General features: G+C 41.1%; 1 protein-coding gene across 7 annotated transcripts in view; it reads left to right on the top strand.

Moving 5' to 3' along the window:
* The window catches only part of PER3 (period circadian regulator 3), a 71,318-nt gene that overhangs the window by 18,152 nt on the left and 27,292 nt on the right, over positions 1 to 25,874 (top strand). For 4 of the 7 annotated variants that reach the window (XM_069545792.1, XM_069545791.1, XM_069545790.1 and 1 more), the window contains exons 8-13: positions 3,108 to 3,186; positions 5,701 to 5,807; positions 6,281 to 6,437; positions 14,455 to 14,560; positions 16,188 to 16,316; positions 16,887 to 17,013. In XM_069545792.1, the coding sequence (XP_069401893.1) occupies positions 3,108 to 3,186; positions 5,701 to 5,807; positions 6,281 to 6,437; positions 14,455 to 14,560; positions 16,188 to 16,316; positions 16,887 to 17,013 (705 nt within the window). The remainder of the gene's footprint in view (positions 1 to 3,107; positions 3,187 to 5,700; positions 5,808 to 6,280; positions 6,438 to 14,454; positions 14,561 to 16,187; positions 16,317 to 16,886; positions 17,014 to 25,874) is intronic. The other 3 variants (XM_069545793.1, XM_069545795.1, XM_069545794.1) reach the window with 3 other exon arrangements.

Raw genomic sequence — 25,874 nt, 5'->3', positions numbered from 1 at the left:
CCATCTATTTGCTATGAAGTGATGGGACTGGATGCCATGATCTTAGTTTTCTGAATGTTGAGCTTTAAGCCAACTTTTTCACTCTCCTCTTTCACTTTCATCAAGAGGCTCTTGAGTTCTTCACTTTCTGCCAGAAGGGTGTCATCTGCATATCTGAGGTTATTGATATTTCTCCTGGCAATCTTGATTCCAGCCTGTGCTTCCTTCAGCCCAGCATTGCTCATGATGTACTCTGCATATAAGTTAAATAAGCAGGGTGACAATATGCAGCCTTGATGTACTCCTTTTCCTGTTTGGAACCAGTCAGTTGTTCCATGTCCAGTTCTAACTGTTGCTTCCTGACCTGCATACAGATTTCTCTGGAGGCAGGTCAGGTGGTCTGGGATTCCCATCTCTTTCAGAATTTTCCACAGTTATTATGATCCACGCAGTCAAAGAAAGCAGAAATAGATGTTTGGCATAGTCAAGAAAGCAGAAATAGATGTTTTTCTGGAACTCTCTTGCTTTTTCCATGATCCGGCAGCTGTTGGCAATTTGATCTTCAGTTCCTCTGCCTTTTCTAAAACCAGCTTGAACATCTGCAAGTTCATGGTTCATATATTGCTGAAGGCTGGCTTGGAGAATTTTGAGCATTACTTTACTAGCATGTGAGATGTGTGCAATTGTGTGGTAGAATTGAGCATTCTTGGCATTGCCTTTCTTTGGGATTGGAATGAAAACTGACCTTTTCCAGTCCTGTGGCCACTGCTGAGTTTTCCAAATTTGCTGACATATTGAGTGCAGCACTTTCACAACATCATCTTTTAGGATTTGAAATAGCTCAACTGGAATTTCATCACCTCCACTAGCTTTGTTCGTAGTGATACTTCCTAAGGCCCACTTGACTTCACATTCTAGGATGTCTGGCTCTAGGTGAGTGATCACACCATCGTGATTATCTGGGTTGTGAAGATCTTTTCTGTACAGTTCTTCTGTGTATTCTTGCCACTTCTTCTTAATATCTTCTGCTTCTGTTAGGTCCATATCATTTCTGTCCTTTATTGAGCCCATCTTTGTGTGAAATCTTCCCTTGATATCTCTAATTTTCTTGAAGAGATCTCTAGTCTGTCCCATCCTATTGTTTTCCTCTATTTCTTTGCATTGATCGCTGAGGAAGGCTTTCTTATCTCTCCTTGCTGTTCTTTGGAACTCTGCATTCCAATGCTTATATCTTTCCTTTTCTCCTTTGCTTTTCACTTCTCTTCTTTTCACAGCCATTTGTAAGGCTTCCTCAGACAGCCATTTTGCTTTTTTGCATTTCTTTTCCATGGGGATGGTCTTGATCCCTGTCTCCTGTACAATGTCATGAACCTCCATCCATAGTTCATCAGGCACTCTATCACATCTAGTCCCTTAAATCTATTTCTCACTTCCACTGTATAATCATAAGGAATTTGATTTAGGTCATACCTGAATGGTCTAGTGGTTTTCCCTACTTTCTTCAATTTAAGTCTGAATTTGGCAATAAGGAGTTCATGATCTGAGCCACAGTCAGCTGCTGGTCTTGTTTTTACTGACATAGAGCTTCTCCATCTTTGGCTGCAAAGAATATAATCAATCTGATTTCAGTGTTGGCCATCTGGTGATGTCCATATGTAGAATCTTCTCTTGGGTTGTTGGAAGAGGGTGTTTGCTGTGACCAGTGCATTCTCTTGGCAAGACTCTATTAGCCTTTGCCCTGCTTCATTCTGTATTCCAAGGCCAAATTTGCCTGTTACTCCAGGTGTTTCTTGACTTCCTCCTTTTGCATTCCAGTCCCCTATAATGAAAAGGACATCTTTTTTGGGTGTTAGTTCTAAAAGATCTTGTAGGTGTTCATAGAACCATTCAACTTCAGCTTCTTCAGTGTTATTGGTCGGGGCATAGACTTGGATTACTGTGATATTGAATGGTTTGCCTTGGAAATGAACAGAGATCATTCTGTCATTTTTGAGATTGCATCCAAGTACTGCATTTTGGACTCTTCTCGTTGACTATGATGGCTACTCCATTTCTTCTAAGGGATTCCTGCCCACAGTAGTAGATATAATGATCATCTGAGTTAAATTCACCCGTTCCAGTCTGTTTTAGTTTGCTGATTCCTAGAATGTCAATGTTCACTCCTGCCATCTTCTGTTTGACCACTTCCAATTTGCCTTGATTCATGGACCTAACATTCCAGGTTCCTATGCAATATTACAGCATTGGACCTTGCCTCTATCACCAGTCTCAAGCACAACTGGGTGTTGTTTTTGCTTTGACTCCATCTCTTCATTCTTTCTGGAGTTATTTCTCCACTGATCTCCAGTAGCATATCGGGCATCTTCCGACCTGAGGAGTTCATCTTTCAGTGTCCTATCTTTTTGCTTTTTTATGCTGTTCATGGGGTTCTCAAGGCAAGAATACTGAAGTGGTTTGCCATTCCCTTCTCCAGTGGACCACATTTTGTTACCTCTAAGTATAATAAAACATTTCCATCCTGAATTCTAAATTACTCTGGGTTTGACCATTGGGTTACTTGGGATGAATAAAGTAGTCAGTGTACACAGACTTTCTCTGTATTTAACTTGAGTAGGTATTACTTTTTAAAAATCATTATTTTTGGCTTCACTGGGTCTCTGTTGCTGTGAGGGCTTTCTCTGGTTTTGGCAAGTGGGGCTCCTCTCTAGTTGCAGTGAGAGGGCTTCTCATTCTGGTGGTTTCTTGCTGCAGAACATAGGCTCCAGGTGAGTGGGCTTCAGCAGTTGTAGCACATGGACTGGCTCTCAATTGAGGGCTCAGTAGTTATGGCTCCTGGGTTTAGTTGCTCTGAAGCATATGGGCTCTTCCTGGACCAGCGGTTAAACCCATGTCCCCTGAACTTAAGGCAGATTCGCAACCTCTGGGCCATCAGAGAAGCCCATGGGTTTTACCTTTTGACCTAATTAAAATGTAGTTAATAATGGAAAGTATTAGATTTGGCTGCTCAAAGGCCTGCCCCTTAAGTGAGATTTCTGCCATATCATATAGAGTTTGTTGCCTTTTTAATATGTTAAGTCGATAATTAATTAGATATTTGCCTCTAAAACGAGTCTTTCTATTCTTCATAGCTCCTCAAATCCCAGCAGATAAAAGAATTTTTACCACAACACATACTCCTGGTTGTGTTTTTCTTGAAATAGATGAAAGGTAAGCACTTTTTTAAGCCTAAAAGAAATTTGTTTTGGAAAATACATTGAAATATTTAAAACTTTATGTTTAACATAACATCTACATAATGACATCTGTCCATTAGCCCATTTGATGTTTGTTAGTTTGAAATTTGTGTTGTCTAAAATTTTATCGTATCTTGCTTGTTACACTTCTAAGATTTACAGGTTATCGTGTTTTATTTCAAAGCTTTAGGTAGGTCAGAAATTATTTTTCTGTGCTGCTCAAGAGGACAGTGAACCTTGGACACACAGTATATCAGTGTTAGTCCCCGAATTGTGTCCAACTCTTTGCAATCTCATGGACTATATATAGCCCGCCAGGCTCCACTGTCAGTGGGATTCTCCAGGCAAGAATATTGAAGTGGGTAGCCATTCCCTTCTCCTGGGGATCTTCTTGACCCAGGGATTGAAGCCGGGTCTCCTGCATTGTATTTACCATCTGCGGCACCAGGGAAGCCCCCATAGTGTATAATTATGGTCAAAATGAGACCTAGACACTGGCCTCTGAGCCCTGTGCCCATGCATTGCCTGCTCTAGGCAAGTGCTTCCCAGTTTATGATGAATTTTTATTCGTTTGAAGTGAAGGGGGAAAGGAGCAAGAAAAATAAGGCAGATTTCTTTTTTTTTAAAGCTAAGTTTATTTAAAGAATTGTTACTTGTTTTGAACTTACGTCCTACCTACTTTTTTTAGTTATCAAAATAGTCTTTGTTATTTAACAAGTAGTGATAGTAGATAGTCATCATTGCTTATTGTTGTTTTTTTGAATACCTTTATTTGGAAAAATGAAACATTGTTATCCCCTGATTGTACCCTTCTTCTTCCCCCATGCTTGTGTAAAAATTTTACTTTATTTGTGAAATCTGAAAATCTGAGAACTAATACATCAATCATATTATAGGTGAGCATAAAGCAAAAATGTGAAAAAATCTGACACAGTTATGATAGGTATTAATTTTGGTTTTTAAAATTTTTTTAACATCCAGGGAATTCCCTGGTGATCCAGTGGCTAGGACTCAGTACTTCCACTGCTGAGAGCCTGTGTTCAATCTCTGATCAGGAAACTAAGATCCCACAAACTGTGCATTGAGGCCAAAAAAAAGAAAGCTTTAAAAAAGGTTTTTTTAACATCCGGAAATGGGTTTATTACTCATTTATTACCATTTAGTTATCATGAAACTAAACAGTAATAGTGAGTTACTTTGTATAATATAATCTGTACAAGGTAAGAAAATTTAGCTAAAGATATTCTAAAAATAGCTTAAGTTTATTGCATTAGAAAGTATGGTTAAGACTCCAGGCTTCCACTGCAGGGAGTGTGGATTCGATCCCTGGATGAGAAACTTTAGATCCTGAATATCATGAGGATGTGGCGAAAAATAACAAAGATTATATATACATGAGCTTCCCTGGTAGTTCAGACGGTAAAGCGTCTGCCTGCAATGCCGAAGACCTGGGTTCGATCCTTGGGTCCGGAAGATCCCTTGGAAAAGGAAATGGCAACCTACTCCAGTACTCTTGCCTGGAAAATCCCATGGATGGAGGAGCCTGGCAGGCTACAGTCCATGGGGTTGCAAAGAGTTGAACACGACTGAGCAACTTCATTTTCTTTCTTTCTTATATATACGTGAAAAAAAGAAACTATTTGTGCATTTGTACACATAGAAAATGTTTACAGGGTCAGTTTTTTTCCTAAGTCATCTTGAATGTCTGGTCATTAGACTTTTCTTACGAACATTTATCCTACAAATGTCTTTGTGACTGGTCCTCTATTTGATACTACTGTTTGAGAGACATTGTTTTTGTATATTTTTAAATACTCTGTATAAATTTGTAGCCTGCTTTTTTCATTTAACACCATAAGCATTCTTCTTGTTATAATATGATCTTTGTAGGCTTTTTAAAAGGCAGTGCAATTGAGGGCCTCAAGAGACCTCTGAAAAAATGAAAAATGTTAGTTGCTCAGTCGTGTCTGACTCTTTGTGACCCCACGGACTGTAGCCCACCACTCCTCTGTCCATGGGGATTCTCCAGGCAAGAATACCAGAGTGGGCTGCCATTCCCTTCTTCAGGGCATCTTCCCGACCCAGGGACCAAACCCAGTTCTCCTGCGTTGCAGGCAGGTTCTTTACTGTCTGACCACCAGGGAAGCCCTCTGAGACCTCTACAGAACTTGGGAAAAGTATAGACTCCTAGTCTTTCCCAGAAACGCTGATTTAGGAAGCGGTGAGCCTGCAAATCTGGCCTTTGGAAGTTTGGCAGGTGATTCTGATGCAACACCTCCAGTGACCAACGCGTCTTAGATTATGTTAACTCTTTCCCCACAGTGAAGGCACTCGGGTTGCTTGCTGCTTTTATAAATGCTGTAATGAACATCTCTGCATACCTTTTCTTCATATTTAGAGTTTATCTGAAAAGTACTGTTGAGAGTGTGTGAGGTGCAACAGGCACTCGGTGCAAGTGATGTGCTGCCTGTGCTGTGTCTGTGCTCAGGGCCGTGCCTTTCCTGGGTTACCTACCTCAGGACCTGATCGGGACATCCATCCTAGCATACCTACACCCAGAAGATCGCCCTCTGATGCTTGCCATGCACCAAAAAGGTAAGCACCTGCTTCTTTACAGGAGGGCTTTTCTTTTCTTTTTTTCACTGATCTTCTTAAATTTTTCATTTCATTTCTCACTAGAGCTTCTCTCAAGCTGTAATCATTGGAAGTGCTCAGTCACTCCACCCTGTGCAGCCCCTGGACTGAAGCCCACCCCCATGGAATTTTTCCAGGCAGGAATGCTGGAGTGGGTTGCCATTTCCTCCCCCAGGGGATCCCCCAGGTGATCTTCCTGACCCAGGAATCGAACCCATCTCTCGTGCACTGGCAAGCAGTGCTGCTAGTGCCAGCGGGGAAGCCCCTTAATCATTAGAGTGTTACCTTTAATCAAGAAAGTAGTGCATTCAAACCATTGAAACAATATTTTTTTCTATTTTGATATTTTAAAACATTTACAAATAAGTGCCTTAAGAGAGGCGTTTGTAATAAACAGTCATGTTAAATAAATTCTGTCTTATTGCTTTGTGTAGTCTTGAAGTATGCAGGCCATCCTCCCTTTGAGCACCTGCCCATTAGATTTTGTTGTCAAAATGGGGATTACGTCATACTGGACTCCAGTTGGTCCAGCTTCATGAACCCATGGAGCCGGAAGGTTTCTTTCATCATTGGTCGCCATAAAGTGCGAACGTAAGTCAATCAGTTTTCATATTTTCTAAAACATGTTTTTTCAAATAATATTCTCAGGCCCATTGACACCCCTTTGAATCAGTTGATACATGAACTCAACAAAAAATAGGTTTTTGACAGTGCTTCTGGAAGACAGTTTGGCCTTTAAATATTAAGAGCCTTATAATATTTCTACTTCTACTTCCTTGGCCTAGTAACTCTATTATGGGAGTATTCTAAAGAAATGTCTAAATACAGAGAGCTTTGTAAAAAAAGACAGATTCTGCAATGTTATTTAATTGTAATAGCTTATTGTTGTTCAGTGCCTAAGTCATGTCAGATACTTCTTGATCCCGTGGATTGCAACACACCAGGCTTTTCTGTCCTTCACTGCCTCCTAGAATTTGCTCACACTCTTGTCCATTGAGTCAATGATGCTATCTAATCATCTCATCCTCTGCTTTCCCCTCCTCCTTCTGCCTTTAGTCTTTCCTAGCATCAGCATCTTTTCCAGTGAGTCAGCTCTTTGCATCAGGTGGCCAAAATATTGGAGCTTCAGCTTTACATTAGTCCTTCCAATGAATATTCAGGGTTGATTTCCTTTAGGATTGACTAATACTAGCTTTAATGTCATCATTAAGGAAGTTCTGAAATATTTGTTTGACATGTTATTATATTGATCCAATGAAAGTTTGTATAGAAAGTATGTATCATGGGAAATTGATATATTAGGTGATAGGAAAAGCAGCCTGCAGAATTTTTTTACAGCCTAATTATGTTTAAAACAAACACTATGAAATAGGAAAAAGAAGATTAGAAAGAAATAAAATATAAATTTTGATTATGTGTGGATAGTGGATTTGGAGTAAGGGGTTTTTTTTCTCTTCTTTTCCTTTTCTCAACTTAACATTCTCTTTAATGAGCCTATAAGATTTTTTTTTCTTTTTTCTATTTTTTTCTTTTCTTCTACTGTCGAATTCCACTTATTTGTCTCAATTGTGTTACATCTTTATTTTTTTTAAATAGATTATTTCATATTTATTTGCCTGCCGGCACTTCTAATTCAAGCCTGCTTCATTATTGTTTCCTGTCTGTGTAGCAACCTTACAAATGAATCCCAAGCAACCTGGACCATTGTTCTTATAGTCTGATATCCTGTTGGTCTCTGGGCTTTGTGGTCCATATAAAATTGACCTGAAGGTTTCTCAGCCAGCCCATAAGTTTCCCTTTGATGTCTGTTTCTATTAGGAATGGGAATTATATCTAACTCTTAAGTATTAAATTGAAGAAAGTGGGGAAAACCACTAGACCATTCAGGTATGACCTAAATCAAATTCCTTATGATTATACAGTGGAAGTGAGCAATAGATTTAAGGGACTAGATCTGATAGACAGAGTGCCTGATGAACTATGGATGGAGGTTCATGACATTGTATAGGAGACAGGGATCAAGATCATCCCCAAGAAAAAGAAATGCAAAAAAGCAAAATGGCTGTCTGAGGAGGCTTTACAAATGGCTGTGAAAAGAAGAGAAGCAAAAAGCAAAGGAGAAAAGGAAAGATGTAAGCATCTGAATGCAGAGTTCCAAAGAATAGCAAGAAGAGATAAGAAAGCCTTCCTCAGTGATCAATGCAAAGAAATAGAGGAAAGCAATAGGATGGGAAAGACTAGAGATCTCTTCAAGAAAATTAGAGATACCAAGGGAACATTTTATGCAAAGATGGGCTCAATAAAGGACAGAAATGGAATGGACCTAACAGAAGCAGAAGATATTAAGAAGAGGTAGCAAGAATACACAAAAGAATTATACAAAAAAGATCTTCATGACCCTGATAATCATGATGGTGTGATCACTGGCCTAGAGCCAGACATCCTGGAATGCAAAGTCAAGTGGGCCTTAAGAAGCATCACTATGAACAAAGCTAGTGGAGGTGATGGAATTCCAGTTGAGCTATTTCAAATCCTAAAAGATGATGTTGTGAAAATGTTGCACTCAATATGTCAGCAAATTGGGAAAATTCAGCAGTGGCCATGGGACTGGAAAAGGTCAGTTTTCATTCCAATCCCAAAGAAAGGTGATGCCAAAGAATGCTCAAAGTGAAGTGAAGTGAAGTCGCTCAGTCATGTCTGACTCTTTGTGACCCCATGGGATTTTCTAGGCAAGAATACTGGAGTGGGTTGCCATTTCCTTCTCCAGGGGATCTTCCCCACCCAGGGATTGAAACCGGGTCTCCCGCATTGTAGGCAGATGCTCTACTGTCTGAGCCACCAGGGAAGTTCCACACAATTGCATTCATCTCACACACTAGTAAAGTAATACTCAAAATTCTCCAAGCCAGCCTTCAGCAATACGTGAACCATGAACATCAAGCATCAACATCAAGCATGCGTTTTCTTTTTAGAAAAGGCAGAGGAACTGGAGATCAAATTGCCAACATCTGCTGCATCATCGAAAAAGCGAGAGAGTTCCAGAAAAACGTCTATTTCTGCTTTCTTGACTATGCCAAAGCCTTTGACTGTGTGGATCACAAAAAACTGTGGGAAATTCTGAAAGAGATGGGAATACCAGACCACCTGACCTGCCTTTTGAGAAACCTGTATGCAGGTCAGGAAGCAACAGTTAGAACTGGACATGGAACAACACACTGGTTCAGAATAAGAAAAGGAGTACGTCACGGCTGCATATTGTCACCCTGCTTATTTAACTTATATGCAGAGTACATCATGAGAAACACTGGGCTGGAGGAAGCATAAGCTGGAATTAAGATTGCCAGGAGAAATATCAATAACCTCAGATATGCAGATGACACCACCCTTATGGCAGAAAGTGAAGAACTCAAGAGCCTCTTAATGAAAGTGAAAGAGGAGAGTGAAAAAGTTGGCTTAAAGCTCAACATTCAGAAAACTAAGATCATGGCATCCAGTCCCATCACTTCATAGCAAATAGATGGGGAAACAGTGGAAACAATGGCTGACTTTATCTTTGGGTGCTCCAAAATCACTACAGATGGTGATTGCAGCCATGAAATTAAAAGATACTTACTCCTTGGAAGGAAAGTTATGAATAACCTAGACAGCATATTAAAAAGCAGAGACATTACTTTGCTAACAAAGGTCTGTCTAGTCAAGGCTATGGTTTTTCCAGTAGTCATGTATGGATGTGAGAGTTGGACTATAAGGAAAGCTTAGCGCCAAAGAATTGATGCTTTTGAACTGTGGTATTGGAGAAGACTCTTGAGAGTCCCTTGGACTTCAAGGAGATCCAACCAGTCCATCCTAAAGGAGATCAGTCCTGGGTGTTCATTGGAAGGACTGATGTTGAAGCTGAAACTCCAATATTGTGGCCACCTGATGCGAAGAGGTGACTCATTGGAAAAGACCCTGATGCTGGGAAAAATTGAGGGCAGGAGGAAAAGGGACGACAGAGGATGAGATGGTTGGATGGCATCACTGACTCAGTGGACATGAGTTTGGGTAAACTCCGGGAGTTGGTGATGGACAGGGAGGCCTGGCGTGCTGTGGGTCATGGGGTTACAAAGTCAGACAGGACTGAGCAACTGAACTGAACTTCAGTATTATGCTGCTGCTGTTGTTCTTTTTCAGCTGCTAAATTGTATCCAATTCTTAGCAACCCCGTGGACTACAGCAGGCCAGACTTCTGTGTCTTCCTCTTTCTCCCAGGGTTTGTCAGTTTCTGTTGAGATGGCCATTCTATCTAATAATCTCATCCTCTGCAATCCCCTTCTCGTTTTGCCTTCAGTTTTTCCCAGTATCAGCTTCATTTCCAGTGAGTGAGCTCTTTGCATCAGTTGGCCAAAGTATTGGAGCTTCAGCTTCAGTATCAGTCCTTCCAATGGCTATTCAGGGTTGATTTCCTTTAGGATTGACTGGTTTGATTTCCTTGCGGTCCAAGGGACTCTCGAAAGTCTTCTCCAACACCACAGTTCGAAAGCATCAGGTCAAAAACACTCAGCCCTCCTTATGGTCTAACTCTCACATCTGTACACGAACACTGGAAAAAACATAGGTTGATAAATTGTCTTTTGTATTTTTTTGTGCAACTAAGAACAGTAGATCTCCCAGTCAGGCTTATTCTATCCTGTGTTAATATTGTGCTGGAGTGATGCTGGACCATGGTGAGATAGGCCTCAGGTTGCTCTGACCTGACTGTGCTCCAGGGTTCAGCCTCTCAGCAGAGTCTGCAGCCTTAGTGGAAGCATGAGGCTCCCTGCAGCCCTGACTCATAAGACTGATTTGTGGTAGAAGACTAATCTGATAATTAAGGTAGCTAATATGACTGCCAAAGAAGAGCTATTCATGTTGATCAGCCCAATAGGGAAACCTGTTGGAAAATGAAGATAAAATTAGATGGTTGCTTAGAAAGAATATAGGAAACTCCACTTCCTCTGATGAGGTGTCCATCTGGGTGTCTGTTGACTGGTCTGAACACCTCTCCATCAGCACCAGAGGAACGTCCTAGATTTTTTCTCCAACTGTCTCTGTTCTTTGATTTTAAAATGTATGGAATAGGGGCTTTCAATGGCTAATAAGTCAAAAATCTCTCTTGGTATATGTCACATTGCACTTGAAAATATGTGAGTTATTTTCAAATATCTTTTGATACGGATTTCTAGCATAGTTCCAAAGTGATAAGAGAACAGACTTTGCAGGCTTTCAGTACCTTTAGACCATGAAATTTTTGCACCTTGTTTCATGTCCTTGGATATGTTCCAGTGTCTCCTAGTTTAGACTCTGTGGGAGCTTGAATAGAATTTGGATCCTACTGTTGCGTGAAAACTGTATAAATCTTAATTATGTTGAATTGGTTCACAGTGCTTCTCGGGTTTACTATATCCTTCTACTTCTCTGTATATTCATTCCACTAATTTTTGAGAGTTTGATATTGAGTGTGTGTATGTTAGTCACTCAGTTGTGCCTGGCGCTTTGTGACCCCCATGGACTATAGGTAGCTAGGCTCCTCAGTCCATGAAATTCTTCAGGCAAGAATATTGGAGTGGGTAGCCATTTCCTTCTCCAGAGGATCTTCCCAACCCAGGAATCGAACCCAGGTCTCCTGCACTGTAGGCAGGTTCTTTACCATCTGAGCCACCAGAGAAACCCTTTGATATTGAAACCTCAACTAAGAATCTTAATTTATCTACTTAAAAAAATTATATATGTGTATATATATATATATATATATATATATAGTGGAGCTATATGTAACTCTCCTCTATTTTCCAAGTCTTCTGTAAATACCATACTTTCATAATTTATAAAAAGGAAAGAGGAAAGAATTACTTTAAAAAATATATATATGGAGTAGGGACTTCCCTGGTGGTCCAGTGGTTAAAAATTTGAGTTCCATTGCAGAGGGTGCAGGTGTGATCCCCGGTTGGGTAGCTAAGACCCCACATACATTGAGGCTAAAAAGCCAACACATAAAACAGAAACAGTATTGTAACAAATTCAATAAAGACGTTGAAAATGGTCCACATTAAAAAAAATCTTAAAAATATGTGGAATAAATTGACATATTAATACTTACAGTGTTTTCAGTGTTTTTTTAAGATTATACCAATATTTGCGTCTCCACATGCAGGATTATGTGAGGGAAAGCATTTAGAGTCTAGTAGGTAGTGTTCTTGGAGAAGGCAATGGCACCCCACTCCAGTACTCTTGCCTGGAAAATCCCATGGACGGAGGGACCTGGTGGGCTGCAGTCCATGAGGTCGCTAAGAGTCAGACACGACTGAGTGACTTCACTTTCACTTCTCACTTTCATGCACTGGAGGAGGAAATGGCACCCCACTCCAGTGTTCTTGCCTGGAGAATCCCAGGGACGGGGGAGCCTGGTGGGCTGTCGTCTGTGGGGTCGCACAGAGTCGGACACGACTGAAGCAACTTAGCAGCAGCAGCAGCAGGTAGCGTTCTTGCCTGAAGAATCCCAGGGACAGGGGAGCCTGGTGGGGAGCAGAGTCGGACACGACTGAAGCGACTCAGCAGCAGCAGCAGCAGGTATTAACCTCCCACAGAATAATAATCATCTGTTACGTTTGTGTAGTTACTTTAATGCATCTATTCCTTCAATAAGTATTAATGAAGTACCTGCTGAGTCAGGCGTTGTGCTGGACCCTGAGGATGAGGTTGTAAACAGAACAGACATTCTCTTTGCCTCCATGTAGCCCAGCACGCACGGGAAAACAGAAACTACTCATGTGCTGTGACACAAGAGTAGAGTTTTGGAAAGGTGACTGTTGAGGTGGGAGGGGGGCCGTGAGAGTGTTCAGTGAGGGACCCTAACCTTAATTATCTCTTTGATATTAAGCAGCTCTGTGGGCAGGAAGGCTAGGTGCTTGTTACCTCTCACATTACAGAAGGAAAAAAAATCCGCATTCGGTGAAAGAGTCACTTTCTCAGCGATCTCTGAGGGTGGAAGTTGCAAAAAGGAGATGAAAACCAAATTTCCTTCCTTAGCCCTCAACCAATTTCCTGATGAGCACCACAGCCGACTCTTCTTGCTGAATTGATAGCATTTGTTGAAAGTGGTGTCACTCTTGCGATGTGAATATTTTTTTTTTTGGCTGAGTGATGCAGTTTGTGGTATTTTAGTTGATCTTAGTTCCTTACAGGTGCATGCTCAGTCATATCTGCCTCTTGGCGATCCTATGGATTGTAGCCCACCAGGCTCCTCTGTCCGTGGGATTCTCCAGGCAAGAATACTGGAGTGGGTTGCATTCCCTTCTCCAGGGGATCTTCCCATCCCAGGGGTCAAACCTGAATCTCCTGCATCTCTTACACTGCAGACAGATTCTTTGCCACTGAGCCACCGAGGAAGCCTTAGTTCCTTGACCAGGGGTTGAACCTGAGCTCTTGGCGGTGAAAGCTCTGAGTCCTCATGGCTAGACCAGCAGGGAATCCTCTCATGTAAATCCTTTGAGTGATGTAATTGGTGATTAAATGTACAACTCTGTTTTGTAGAAAGGGTCCCACCGGGAATATCCCAGTCTCATTGCACAAAGCTGGGTGTCCTATTTTCACTCGAACTTGCACTTGACCAGCAGCCCAGACACCTCTGGATGACACTCAGGCTCATGGTGCATGGGGCAGGGGGAGGGGGACGTGGTGGAGCAGTTGAAATGATGCTCACATATTGTGAGAGTTTAGAAAATGAGGCTTATTCATGATGTATGTCTTGAAGCAAGGCTACTTCCTGTCACATAGAGGGTCCTGAGTCATTGTCAGTTCCTTCTCTTTGTTGATATTCAGCTAGTAGATTTCAGATGCTCTAGAATTTGAATATGAAGAAGACTGAAGGTTTTGTGACAGCCACATGTTCACCATGAGGATGGGAGCAGAGTCATCTTTATTACATAGCTCAAGTGATTAGATACATTAAGCATTGAATATTGTTTGACAAACTTAAGGTCTTAAAATTTCTTAGAAAAAAAGTGAAAAGTGAAATTGTTAGTTACTCAGTCATATCTGACTCTGCGACTCCATGGACTGTAGCCCACCAGGCTCCTCTGTTCATGGGATTCTCCAGGCAAGAATACTGGAGTGGGTTGCCATTTCCTCCTCAAGGGAATCTTCCTGACGCAGGGATCAAATCCAGGTCTCTTTCATTGAAGGCGGATTCTTTACTGTCTGAACCACCAAGGAAGGCCTCAGTTTCAGAACCAGTAGGTTACTCAGTTCAGGTTAAATTTTGAGACCAGTAGTTGTTGAACATGCTTCAGTAACTGAGGAGGTTACTTGTCACTGTTTTAAATTTATACAGATACAGTGCTGAAATGATTATGGAAAGATCAGAGCTATGAAGAGACTAAACTAAAATCTGTTAACGTCTCCCCTGTTTCTTAGAATTTTCTCTGCTTCCATAAATAAAATATGAGCTTTATATTTTCTGTATTTGGAGTTGAAGAGTTACTTTGTAAAGATATAGCTTTATTGTTTGAATATTCTATTAAAGATCACTTTAGACTTCATTGAATGAATCTTAAATTGCTTGACTCAGTCTTTCCCTTGGCATTTGTAGGAGTCCACTAAACAAGGATGTTTTTGCCACCAGAGTGAAAAAGGTGAGCAATGATGACAAAGACACCACAGAATTACAAGAACAGATTCAAAAACTTCTCTTACAGGTAAAGTGAGAGATTAAAAAAAAACAAAACACAAAATTCTCATAGTTGTGTTTAATTTTAACATTCAGTCTTAGTAAAGTCATTTCACAGAAATAAACTGCCAGCCTTACCCTCTACATTCCAGAAATTTTTGTCTTCTTCTTTTTGTTTTTAAGTTAAATTTCATTAATCTTGTTTTCCTTTATCTGTGTTAAATACACAGGACATTTTTGTAAGAAACTTTTTGAAGACAGCATAAGGAGTCACAGGAAGCAATTAGACAAAGAAGTTATTTCTAAACGGGAGAATTCTTGTCTTTCAAACGCTGCCAGTGTTTTAGCTTTGCTAGTCTTTGAAATAATTAATTTTAAAAGTTGAGGGAGGAGTGGCGGGTCTCACTATCTCTAATCATTATGAGGCATAAATATGAAAAACAACTACCTGTTGAAAACAAGTACCAAAAGGATTTCTCCTAGAGATTCAATTAGCAACCTTGTTGAGTGTTTATTGATGGTGAAAGAGGAGAGGAGCAGGTTGCCCTCACTGGACTGACTCCATTTTTAAAAGAAAAGGAACTCCATCTTACAGTCTTGGTGAACTTTTGGACTGTATATCTAGGAGGCCATGAAGATAAAATACCAGCAGCCGAGTAGGCCTCCCGGGCGGATAAAAACCAGGCCAGGCAGACCCCATACCTAGCTAGACCCCCCAGAGCCAGAAGGAATGCATTGTCCCCTATGTAATTAACCACCATCTCTAATCTTAATAGTACCTATTGCTGTTGGCCAAGCTGTATGTCCAGATAGCTTTAGAATGTGAATTTATGGCTGTAACCTGATTGTATCTTTTAATAACATTGTCCAGAGTGGGTTTTAAAGAATTTGGGGATACGGGCTTGGGTACCTACACTTTGGATATAAAAGGTTGTCACAAAAATCGGTCAGAGCCTCAGGGTCAAGAGGAAACTCTGCCTTGGACCCACTGATGTAATAAACTGCGCTCCACTATTTACACTGTCCTTCTGAGTGAGTTAGCTTCCCGGAGCGTTTGGCCACAACAGTGGTACCACTAAAACTGTTGGTCAGTAATTTTCAAAAGGTTGTTCATAAAATCTCTGTTGTTCAGTTGCTAAGTCGTGTCCGACTCTTTGCAACCCCATGGACTACAGCATACCAGGCTTCCTTGTCCTTCACTGTCTTCCAGACTTTGCTCCAACTCATGTCCTTTGAGTCAGTGAAGCTATCCAGCCATCTCTAGGGTTCATGAAGTATCTGTTAGGTTTGGGGGATAGTATGGTATGTATTGGTATTTTGTTTGTTCTGCCTGTTTTAAACTCAGCATCAAGAGCTAGAGTTTATTTTCATGTTGTGTTAAATTTATTAACCACAGCTTTTAAAAAAATCGTTGTACTCTAAATACCGCCCCCCCCCCCAGACTAGAAAAGTAAACTCTGCCCTTGAGAATTACTGAGATGAGAGAGAAATGTCCTCTATGTCAGCATCACCCTTCACATGCCGCCATTAGGATTCCAAAATTTTTCGCTTTAATTTAGTGATTACTGCAGGTGAGCACAGGGCCAGGTAACGCAGGTCTCCCCTCTAACTTGCCGTGTAACCCAAGGCTGCATGGGCCTCCCTCTCTCTCACAGCCTGTTCATGGGAGCAAGTCCAGCGGCTACGGGAGCCTGGGGAGCAGCGGGTCACAGGAGCCTCAGGTCAGCCTTGCATCCTCCAGTGAGTCCAGCGGGCACGGCGTGGATGAGGTGCCGGAGGCACCGGTGAGCAGGCACGAGTGCACTTCTGAGCCCATGGCCTTTTCTCCATGTGTTGCTACCCATGACGCGTCAGCGCCGGTTCTGAACCTCGACGTGTGTGGCTTCTCAGTATATGCTCTTGACTTGAAGACCTGATTTGGTTGTAGACTTTCTGATCTACTTAAAGAAAATACCACCTTTAAGAAGGTGGCATTTGGGCTACTTGTGTGCTTTCTAAAAATTAGCCTGGGGGCTTCCCTGGCAGTCTAGTGGTTAAGACTCAGCACTTTCACTGCAGAGGGCATGGGTTCAATCCCTGGTTTGGGAACTAAGGTCCCACAGGCCACAGGGTACAGCCAAAAAAAATAAATAAATAAAATTAAAATAAAAACTAGCATGTTGTGGACAGGTTGATGCAAAGCCTCCTTGGTACCCCTGTGCTGTGGCTCAGAGGAAGACTGAACTAATGCTGTTAATGGTGATTTCAGTTATTCTATCCTCAGAGAACCAAAAGTTCCATGTATTTGGTTTATGTATCTCTTGATGCACATTGTTACAATCTTTGAAACACTGGTCATCACTCTTTGCCCTAAGTTGACTTTGCAGCAGATCTGTGCCAGTGTGAACAAGATCAAGAATCTAGGTCAGCAGCTCTACGTCGAGTCAAGGGCCAAGTCAGCAAACAAGCCAGTGTCGGGAACCCGCTCAGGACGGCCTGGGGGTGAGTCATCACGGCAGTTCCCCACTCTCGTGAAGCCGTGACCCCTGGGTGTTGCTGTTCAGGTTTACATACCCAGATGACAGAAGTAATAGTAATCATAATAATGACAACAGCAGCAGCACATGCTATCCTGAAAGCTAAATGGTGGCAGAATGTAGTCACAGAATACTTCTACTAAAGAATTGACTTTTCTGCTAATTCCAACTGATTTGTTGATTTCCTCTATATGCTGTTCAGTCTCTAAATCACATCTGACTCTTTGTGACCTCATGGACTGCACTCTGGTGATACCACCCAACTATTTGTCCGTCTCGTCCCCTTCTTCTCCTGCCATCAATCTTCACCAGCATCAGGGTCTTTTCCAGTGAGTTGTCTCGTTACACCAGGTGTCCAAAGTATTGGAGCTTCAGCTTCAACATCAGTCCTTACAATGAACACTCGGAGTTGATTCCCTTTAAGATTCACTGATTTGATCTCCTTGAATCCAAGGGTCTCTCCAGCACCACAGTTCCTCTGTATGAGCAATTTATAAACTGAACTTGCTAATTTTAGAATGGATTTCAGATAATCAAATATTATTAAAATGATAATCCCTTCCTATCATTTCAAACAAATGGAGAATGTCAGTGACCTAAATTGAATGAAAAACTTGGTCTTTTTCTTGCTTACATGCTTTTCTTTTCTCAATACGAGGTAAGGAGCATTTCAGAAGAATTGGATCAATCATGATAGTTGACATTATTTTGAGAAGTTAGTCTGTATGTGTTATAGGTCCACTGGAGGAGGGAATGGCAAACCACTTCAGTATTCTTGCCTTAAGAACCCCATGAGCAGTATGAAAAGGCAAAAAGATAGGACACTGAAAGATGAACTCCCCAGATCCACAGGTGCCCAGTATGCTACTGGAGATCAGTGGAAAAATAACTCCAGAAAGAATGAAGAGATGGAGCCAGAGCAAAAACAACACTCAGCTGTGCTTGTGACTGGTGATAGAAGCAAGGTCCCGATGCTGTAAAGAGCAATATTGCATAGGAACCTGGAATGTCAGGTCCATGAATCACGGCAAATTGGAAGTGATCAAACAGGAGATGGCAAGAGTGAATGTTGACATTCGAGAAATCAGAAAACTAAAATGGACCAGAATGGGTGAATTTAACTCAGATGACCATTATATCTACTACTGTGGGCAAGAATCCCTTAGAAGAAATGGAGTAGCCATCATAGTCAACAAAAGAGTCCAAAATGCAGTATTTGGATGCAATCTCAAAAACGACAGAATGATCTCTGTTCATTTCCAAGGCAATCCATTCAATATCACAGTAATCCAAGTCTATGCCCTGACCAGTAATGCTGGAAAAGCTGATGTTGAACGTTTTCTATGAAGACCTACAAGACCTTCTGGAACTAACACCCAAAAAAGATGTCCTTTTCATTATAGGGGACTGGAATGCAAAAGTAAGAAGTCAAGAAACATCTGGGGTAACAGGCAAATTTGGCCTTGGAATACGGAATGAAGCAGGGCAAAGGCTAATAGAGTCTTGCCAAGAGAACGCACTGGTCACAGCAAACACCCTCTTCCAACAACACAAGAGAAGACTCTACACATGGACATAACCAGATGGTCAACACCGAAATCAGATTGATTATATTCTTTGCAGCCAAAGATGGAGAAGCTCTATACAGTCAGCAAAAACAAGACTGGGAGCTGACTGTGGCTCAAATCATAATCTCCTTATTGCCAAATTCAGACTTAAGTTGAAGAAAGTGGAGAAAACCACTAGACCATTCAGGTATGACCTAAATCAAATCCCTTATGATTATACAGTGGCAGTGAGAAATAGATTTAAGGGACTAGATCTGATAGACAGAGTGCCTGATGAACTATGGATGAAAGTTCGTGACATTATACAGGAGACAGGGATCAAGATCATCCTCAAGAAAAAGAAATGCAAAAAGGCAAAGTGGCTGTCTGAGGAGGCCTTACAAATGGCTGTGAAAAGAAGAGAAGTGAAAAGCAAAGGAGAAAAGGAAAGACATAAGCATCTGAATGCAGAGTTCCAAAGAACAGCAAGGAGAGATAAGAAAGCCTTCCTCAGCGATCAATGCAAAGAAATAGAGGAAAACAATAGGATGGGAAAGACTAGAGATCTCTTCAATAAAATTAGAGATACCAAGCGAACATTTCACGCAAAGATGGGCTCAATAAAGGACAGAAATGGAATGGACCTAACAGAAGCAGAAGATATTAAGAAGAGGTGGCAAGAATACACAAAAGAACTGTACAAAAAAGATCTTCACAACCCAAATAATCACAATGGTGTGATCACTCACCTAGAGCCAGACATCCTAGAATGTGAAGTCAAGTGGGCCTTAGGAAGCATCACTATGAACAAAGCTGGTGGAGGTGATGAAATTCCAGTTGAGCTATTTCAAATCCTAAAAGATGATGTTGTGAAAGTGCTGCACTCAATATGTCAGCAAATTTGGAAAACTCAGCAGTGGCCACAGGACTGGAAAAGGTCAGTTTTCATTCCAATCCCAAAGAAAGGCAATGCCAAAGAATGCTCAAACTACCGCACAGTTGCACTCATCTCATGCTAGTAAAGTAGTGCTCAAAATTCTCCAAGCCAGGCTTCAGCAATATGTGAACCATGAACTCCCTGATGTTCAAGCTGGTTTTAGAAAAGGCAGAGGAACTGGAGATCAAATTGCCAACATCCACTGGATCATCAAAAATGCAAAAGAGTTCCAGAAAAACACCTATTTCTGCTTTCTTGACTATGCCAAAGCCTTTGTACAGGAGGCTTTGTACAGGATCATAATAACTGTGGAAAATTCTGAAAGAGATGGGAATACCAGACCACCTGACCTGCCTCTTGAGAAACCTATATGCAGGTCAGGAAGCAACAGTTAGAACTGGACATGGAACAACAGACTGGTTCCAAATAGGAAAAGGAGTCTGTCAAGGCTGTATATTGTCACCCTGCTTATTTAACTTATATGCAGAGTACATCATGAGAAGAGCTGGGCTGGAGGAAGCACAAGCTGGAATGAAGATTGCCGGGAGAAATATCAATAACCTCAGATATGCAGATGACACCACCCTTATGGCAGAAAGTGAAGAGGAGCTAAAAAGCCTCTTGATGAAAGTGAAAGAGGAGAGTGAAAAAGTTGTCTTAAAGCTCAGCTTCCAGAAAACTAAGACCATGGCATCTGGTCCCATCACTTCATAGCAAATAGACGGAAAAACTGTAGCTGACTTTATTTTGGGGGGCTCCAAAATCACTGCAGATGTTGACTGCAGCCATGAAATTAGAAGATGCTTACTCCTTGGAAGGAAAGTTATGACCAACCTGAAAGTGAAAGTGTAAGTCGCTCAGTCCTGTCCGACTCGTAGTGACCCCGTGGACTGTAGCCCATCAGGCTCCTCCATCCATGGGATTTTCCAGGCAAGAATACTGGAGTGGGTTGCCATTTCCTTCTCCAGGGGATCTTCCCGTCCTAGGGATCGAACCCTGGTCTCCTGCGTTTTAGGTAGACGCTTTACCGCCTGAGCCACCAGGGAAATCCAACCTAGACAGCATATTAAAAAGCAGAGACATTACTTTGTAAACAGAGGTCTGTCTAGTCAAGGCTATGGTTTTTCAGTAGTCATGTATGGATGTGAGAGTTGGACTATAAAGAAAGTTAAGTGCCAAAGAATTGATGTTTTTGAACTGTGGTGTTGGAGAAGACTCTTGAGAGTCCCTTGGACTGCAAGGAGATTCAACCAGTCCATCCTAAAAGAGATCAGTCCTGGGTGTTCATTGGAAGGACTGATGTTGAAGCTGAGACTCTAATACTTTGTCCACCTGACACAAAGAGCCGACTCATTTGAAAAGACCCTGATTCTGGGAAAGATTGAGGGCAGGAAGAGAAGAGGATGACGGGATGAGATGATTGGATGGCATCACCGATCAATGGACATGAGTTTGGGTGAACTCCGGGAGTTGGTGATGGACAAGGAGGCCTGGCATGCTACAGTTCATTGGGTTGCAAAGAGTCAGACATGACTGAGCGACTCACCCGAAACTGATATATCTATACACACAGAGACACACACACACAAGCTTCCCTGGTGGCTCAGATGGTAAAGAATCTGGGAGACTTGGGTTCGAACCCTGGGCTGGAAAGATCCCCTGGAGGAGGGAACAGCTACCCACTCCAGTATTCTGGCCTGGAGAATATCATGGATGGAAGAGCCTGGCAGGCTACAGTCCATGTGGTCACAAAAAGTCAGATATAACTGAGTGACTTTCACTTCACCTCACTTCACATATATATGTTTCATAACTTCTTTACTTACATAAATTTCTAATTTTTCTCCCCAAATATTAATATAATGTTGGAAGCTATTGTAGATTTGGGTCACCTAAATGTTACTGACGGTCTCTACCATTGTCAAATGGGTGTTTTACACAATAGGGTGAAATCTTACCTAAAGTCAGTAATAATAAAGTAGCTGTGTTTTTTGGGACTTGACATGATTTCCACAAGAAAAATATCAAACTGTGGCTCCTACGAGTGGTATCGCTGGGAGCCCATAGGATGCCCTCTGGATACAGAAAGTCCTTTACTTTGGGTTTTTGTACTTTTTCTTCACCTGGACAGAAGGATTCATGTTTCTGTGTGTTTCTTTTGCTGTAGACGTAAGGGCACAAGATAGAAATGACAACACTTTTTGTCGCTTGAGACCATCCGATTTCCTCCACAAAAGGATTTATCTTAAATATCTTTTTTGCTCTTTATCATTATTCCATGTCTTGGCAGATAAAAATTCTTTGGGGAGATTTTAAATCTAAAATCTCTAAATATTTTCTTCATTGTCTGATCCAGGTAGTGCTACCTGCTGCTGCCTTGACCTCTGATCTCATGTTCATGAGATTTTTGTGTCCTGACCTCTGGAATTTCTTCTCAGAGTAGAAATTCTTTCTAAGCTTCTGCTTTATCCAGTTTCTTATTATCTACCATTGGTCTGGCAATACCACCAGTACTGTTGTTTGAAGCTGTATATCTAAGCAGACATCAGTACTTTGTTCACCATTTTATAAAATTTAAGCTATAGGTAACTCTGTGTACTTATGCTGCTATTAGAAACTTACATTTTCTAACATATGTGTTATATTTAGTGAGCACACCTGGGATGTGACTCTGGGGAAAAATCTGTTGCCATTTGGAATAACCTCAGAGAACTGATATTACTTGGGCATCTTGATTTTATTAACATTTTAAGACCTACAAGTTTAAAGAGCTAGTTAAAAAAAATATCTTTATTACTCAAGAGAACAGGGATACAACTTAAAGATGGAAAATGTTATAGTTTCAGTATTAGAAATTGAGTAGAAACATTCACCAATGAAAAGGAAAATAATGGTCATTGTATACATGTTTTGTAGACAGGGTGCTGCAGCACACAAGAACACAAGGTTTTAAGTATACATGTTGACCCTTTTTGTAAAGGCAGGTCATGCTTTAGAAAAGAATAAGAAAGAATAATAGGGCATCCCAGGTGGCACAGTGGTAAAGAATCCACCTGCCCATGAAGGAGACACAAGAGACATGGGTTCAATCCCTGGGAGAAGGAAGGTCCCCTGAAGAAGGAAATGGCAATCCACTCTACCATTCTTGCCTGGGAAACCCCATGGACAGGGGAGCCTGGTGGGCTACAGTCCATGGGGTAGCAGAGTCAGACGCAACTGAGCACTCAGACACACTTAAGAAGGGAAACTTTTAAGTGTATTATGACAGGACAAAGAACAACAGAGACACGTAAAGTCCCTTCATCAGCTGTACATACTGATCAATAACCTGCTGCCAGACAATTGGGGAAATCAGGGGAAATTGAATGTTCCGCTGCAGGGGTGACACAAAGCCCAGGTAAAAGATGACTCATAAACTGAACTAACTCATTCCAAACTTAACAGGGAAAAAGCCCAGACAGGCATTAAGTTCATGATCTTTCTTGAACCCATCAGAGTGCTGAGGGTACAGGACAGCCAGCAGACCTGTAATCTGAGGAGAGGCACACGCTTACATGAAGTGGACTAAGTGCTAGATCCTGTAACCGACTGAATCTTGTCACCTGCAAGAGGCGGGCCTTCTCCGAGGCACAGTGTAAAGGGAAGCCCAAGACTGAAAGTGGAGCAGACGTTGGAAAAGAGGAGCTCTCAGGAGACCAGCCACCACCTGAGGCAGAGTGACACTGGAGGGGTCTGAAAGCTGCCGTACACTGAATGAGATCACAGCAACAGCAGACCTTTAGCCTGGCCTAAAGCTTAATTAGATTGACTCTGATGTAGTGGAAGGGAAGCCATGCCCAGTCCCTGCTGTCTTATATGATATGTTCAGTTCTCAGCAAATTGTGAAACATACGAAAAGCAAGGAAAAAAACCTCCTAAGAGACAAAACAGTCATCGGAACAAGAGTCAGGCAGGACACAGACATTGGAAATAACTGAATAATGAATACAGGCTCCAAAGGATAAGGTAGGCAACATGCAAAACCACATAAGGAATCGCAGCATAGAGAGGCGATATAAAAGGAAGGATCAAGTGCAGATGCTAGCAACGCTGGAGGTAAGTGAATGCCATTGATGGGCACTCAACTAAGAAGAGAATCAGTGAACTTGAAGGTGGATAAATGAAAATGACGCAAGCTGAAACAGAAAGAGAACAGGACATACAGGGTAGAACCTCTGAAGAATTTAGGTGTACTTCCTGGCTGCCCAGCGGTCGACTCCAGTGCAGCAGGTGTGGGCTCAATCCTTGATTGAGGAACTAAGATCCTGCATGCCATGTGGCTCAGCCAAAAAAAAAAAAGAATTTGAGGACAGGATTAAATGATCTAGTAGGAGTAATTGGAATCCCAGGAAGAATACTTGAAATAATGGCTGAGATTTTCCACATTCAAAGAACATCAAGTAGCATAGATACCAAAAAAAAAATCACAAAATAAAAATGCTTGGGCATATCATATTCAAACCAAAATAAAACCAAGAGAATATATTGAAGGTAGCCAAAAGAAAAAGATGATAAACAGAGAAAGAAGGATAAGAATAAAAATTACAGTATACATTTCTTCAGAAACCATGAATGTTAGAAGACAGTAAAATCTTCAAAGGAGCAGACCATAAATGCAGAATTATACACCTAGCGGGAAGTATCTTTCAGAAATGGAGATACAAAGATTTTTCTCAAACAAAAGCTACAGGAATTTACTGCCAGCAGTAAATTTGTTCTGTAAGAGTCCTGAAGGAATTTGTAAAGGAAGAAGGAATATGATGCCAGACATAAAACTTGGATCCACACGAAGATGAAGAGCTCTGGAAATGGAATAAAGTAAGATGAAATGCCCAGGGCTTCCCTGGTAGCTCAAATGGTTAAGAATCTGCCTGCAATGCAGGAGACCCGGGTTCAATCCCTGTGTCAGAATGATCCCCTGGAGAAGGGAATGGCTACCCACTCTAGCATTTTTGCCTGGAGAAGTCCGTGGATGGAGGAGCCTGGCTGGTTACAGTCCATGGGGTCACAAAGAGTCAGATATGGGTGGCTAATACTTATGCACTTAAGATAAAATACATATTATTTTTCACTTATTTTTAGTTACTCTAAAAGGTAACTGACTAAAGCAAAAAGAATATTTTGCGTTTATAATGTGTCTAAAAAATACTGCAAAGAACAGGAGCTAGGTATTAGGAATATACTGTTGTAAAATTCCTCCCAAATTTTATTATTTGGAGTATATTGATGAGATAGAAACTGACTTCTTACAATATGTGTATAAACTTCAGGATAATTATTAGTAAAAATTTTTAAAGAAGTATAAATAATGTCAGTAGACTTGGTAAAATGTAATTTAAAACACTTAACCCAAGTGAGACAGAAAAGGAAGAAAAAAGAAACAAACCAAAAAACCCAGATGGAACAAATGGAAAACAACTAGCAAGAGGTATGGTAAAAAAAATCACAATATTATAATTATCCTCCTAAAATTTTTGAAAAGGGGTACATTTTAATCCAACAGCATTGGTCACATCATATGTGAGTGATCTCAATATACCAGTGAAAAGACAAATTGTCAAATTGGATGGAAAAGCGAGATGCAACTGTATATTGTCAACAAAACCCATTTTGAATATTAAAGGTTAGAAAAGATATGCCATGCTAACAGAGTCAAAAGAAAACTGTAAGGCACTGTACTAAGGTCAGACACAGTAGCCTTTAGAACGAGGCTTTCAGAGCAGTATTGCATAAAGACTAAGAAGTTGATTTTCTGAGAACAAACCAAGCCTGTTGATGCACCTAATGCCAGAGCTTCAAAATATGTACTATGAAGCAAAAATTGATAAAAACTTCAAGGAGAAATAAACAAATCCACAGCTATAGTTGGAGACCACAGCATATCGAAACCACAATGAAATGTCACCTCACACCCATCAGAATGGCCATCAAAAGGACAAGAAATAGCAAGTGTTGGTGAGGACCTGGAGGAAAGGGAACCCTTTTATACTATTGATGGGAATGTAAATTGGTACAGCCACTGTGGAAAAAAGTATGGCGGTTCCTCAAAAAATTAAAAATGAAGCTACCATATAATCCAGCAGTCTCATTTATGAGTATTTATCTGAAGAAAATGAAAACACTAATTTAAAAAAATACATGCATCACTATGTTCATTGCAGAATTATTTCCAATAACCAAGACATTGAAACAACCTAAGTGTGTATCCATGGATGAATGGATAAAGGAACTGGTATATATAGAGAATAGAATACTACTTGGCCATAAAAAAATGAAATTCTTCCCTTGTGACAGCAAAAGGAC

This window comes from Ovis canadensis, chromosome 12 (assembly GCF_042477335.2).
Source record: "Ovis canadensis isolate MfBH-ARS-UI-01 breed Bighorn chromosome 12, ARS-UI_OviCan_v2, whole genome shotgun sequence".
Taxonomy (NCBI): Eukaryota; Metazoa; Chordata; class Mammalia; order Artiodactyla; family Bovidae; genus Ovis; species Ovis canadensis.
Note: the sequence above shows the minus strand (reverse complement) of the source record. Positions and strands in the feature narration are given on the sequence as shown.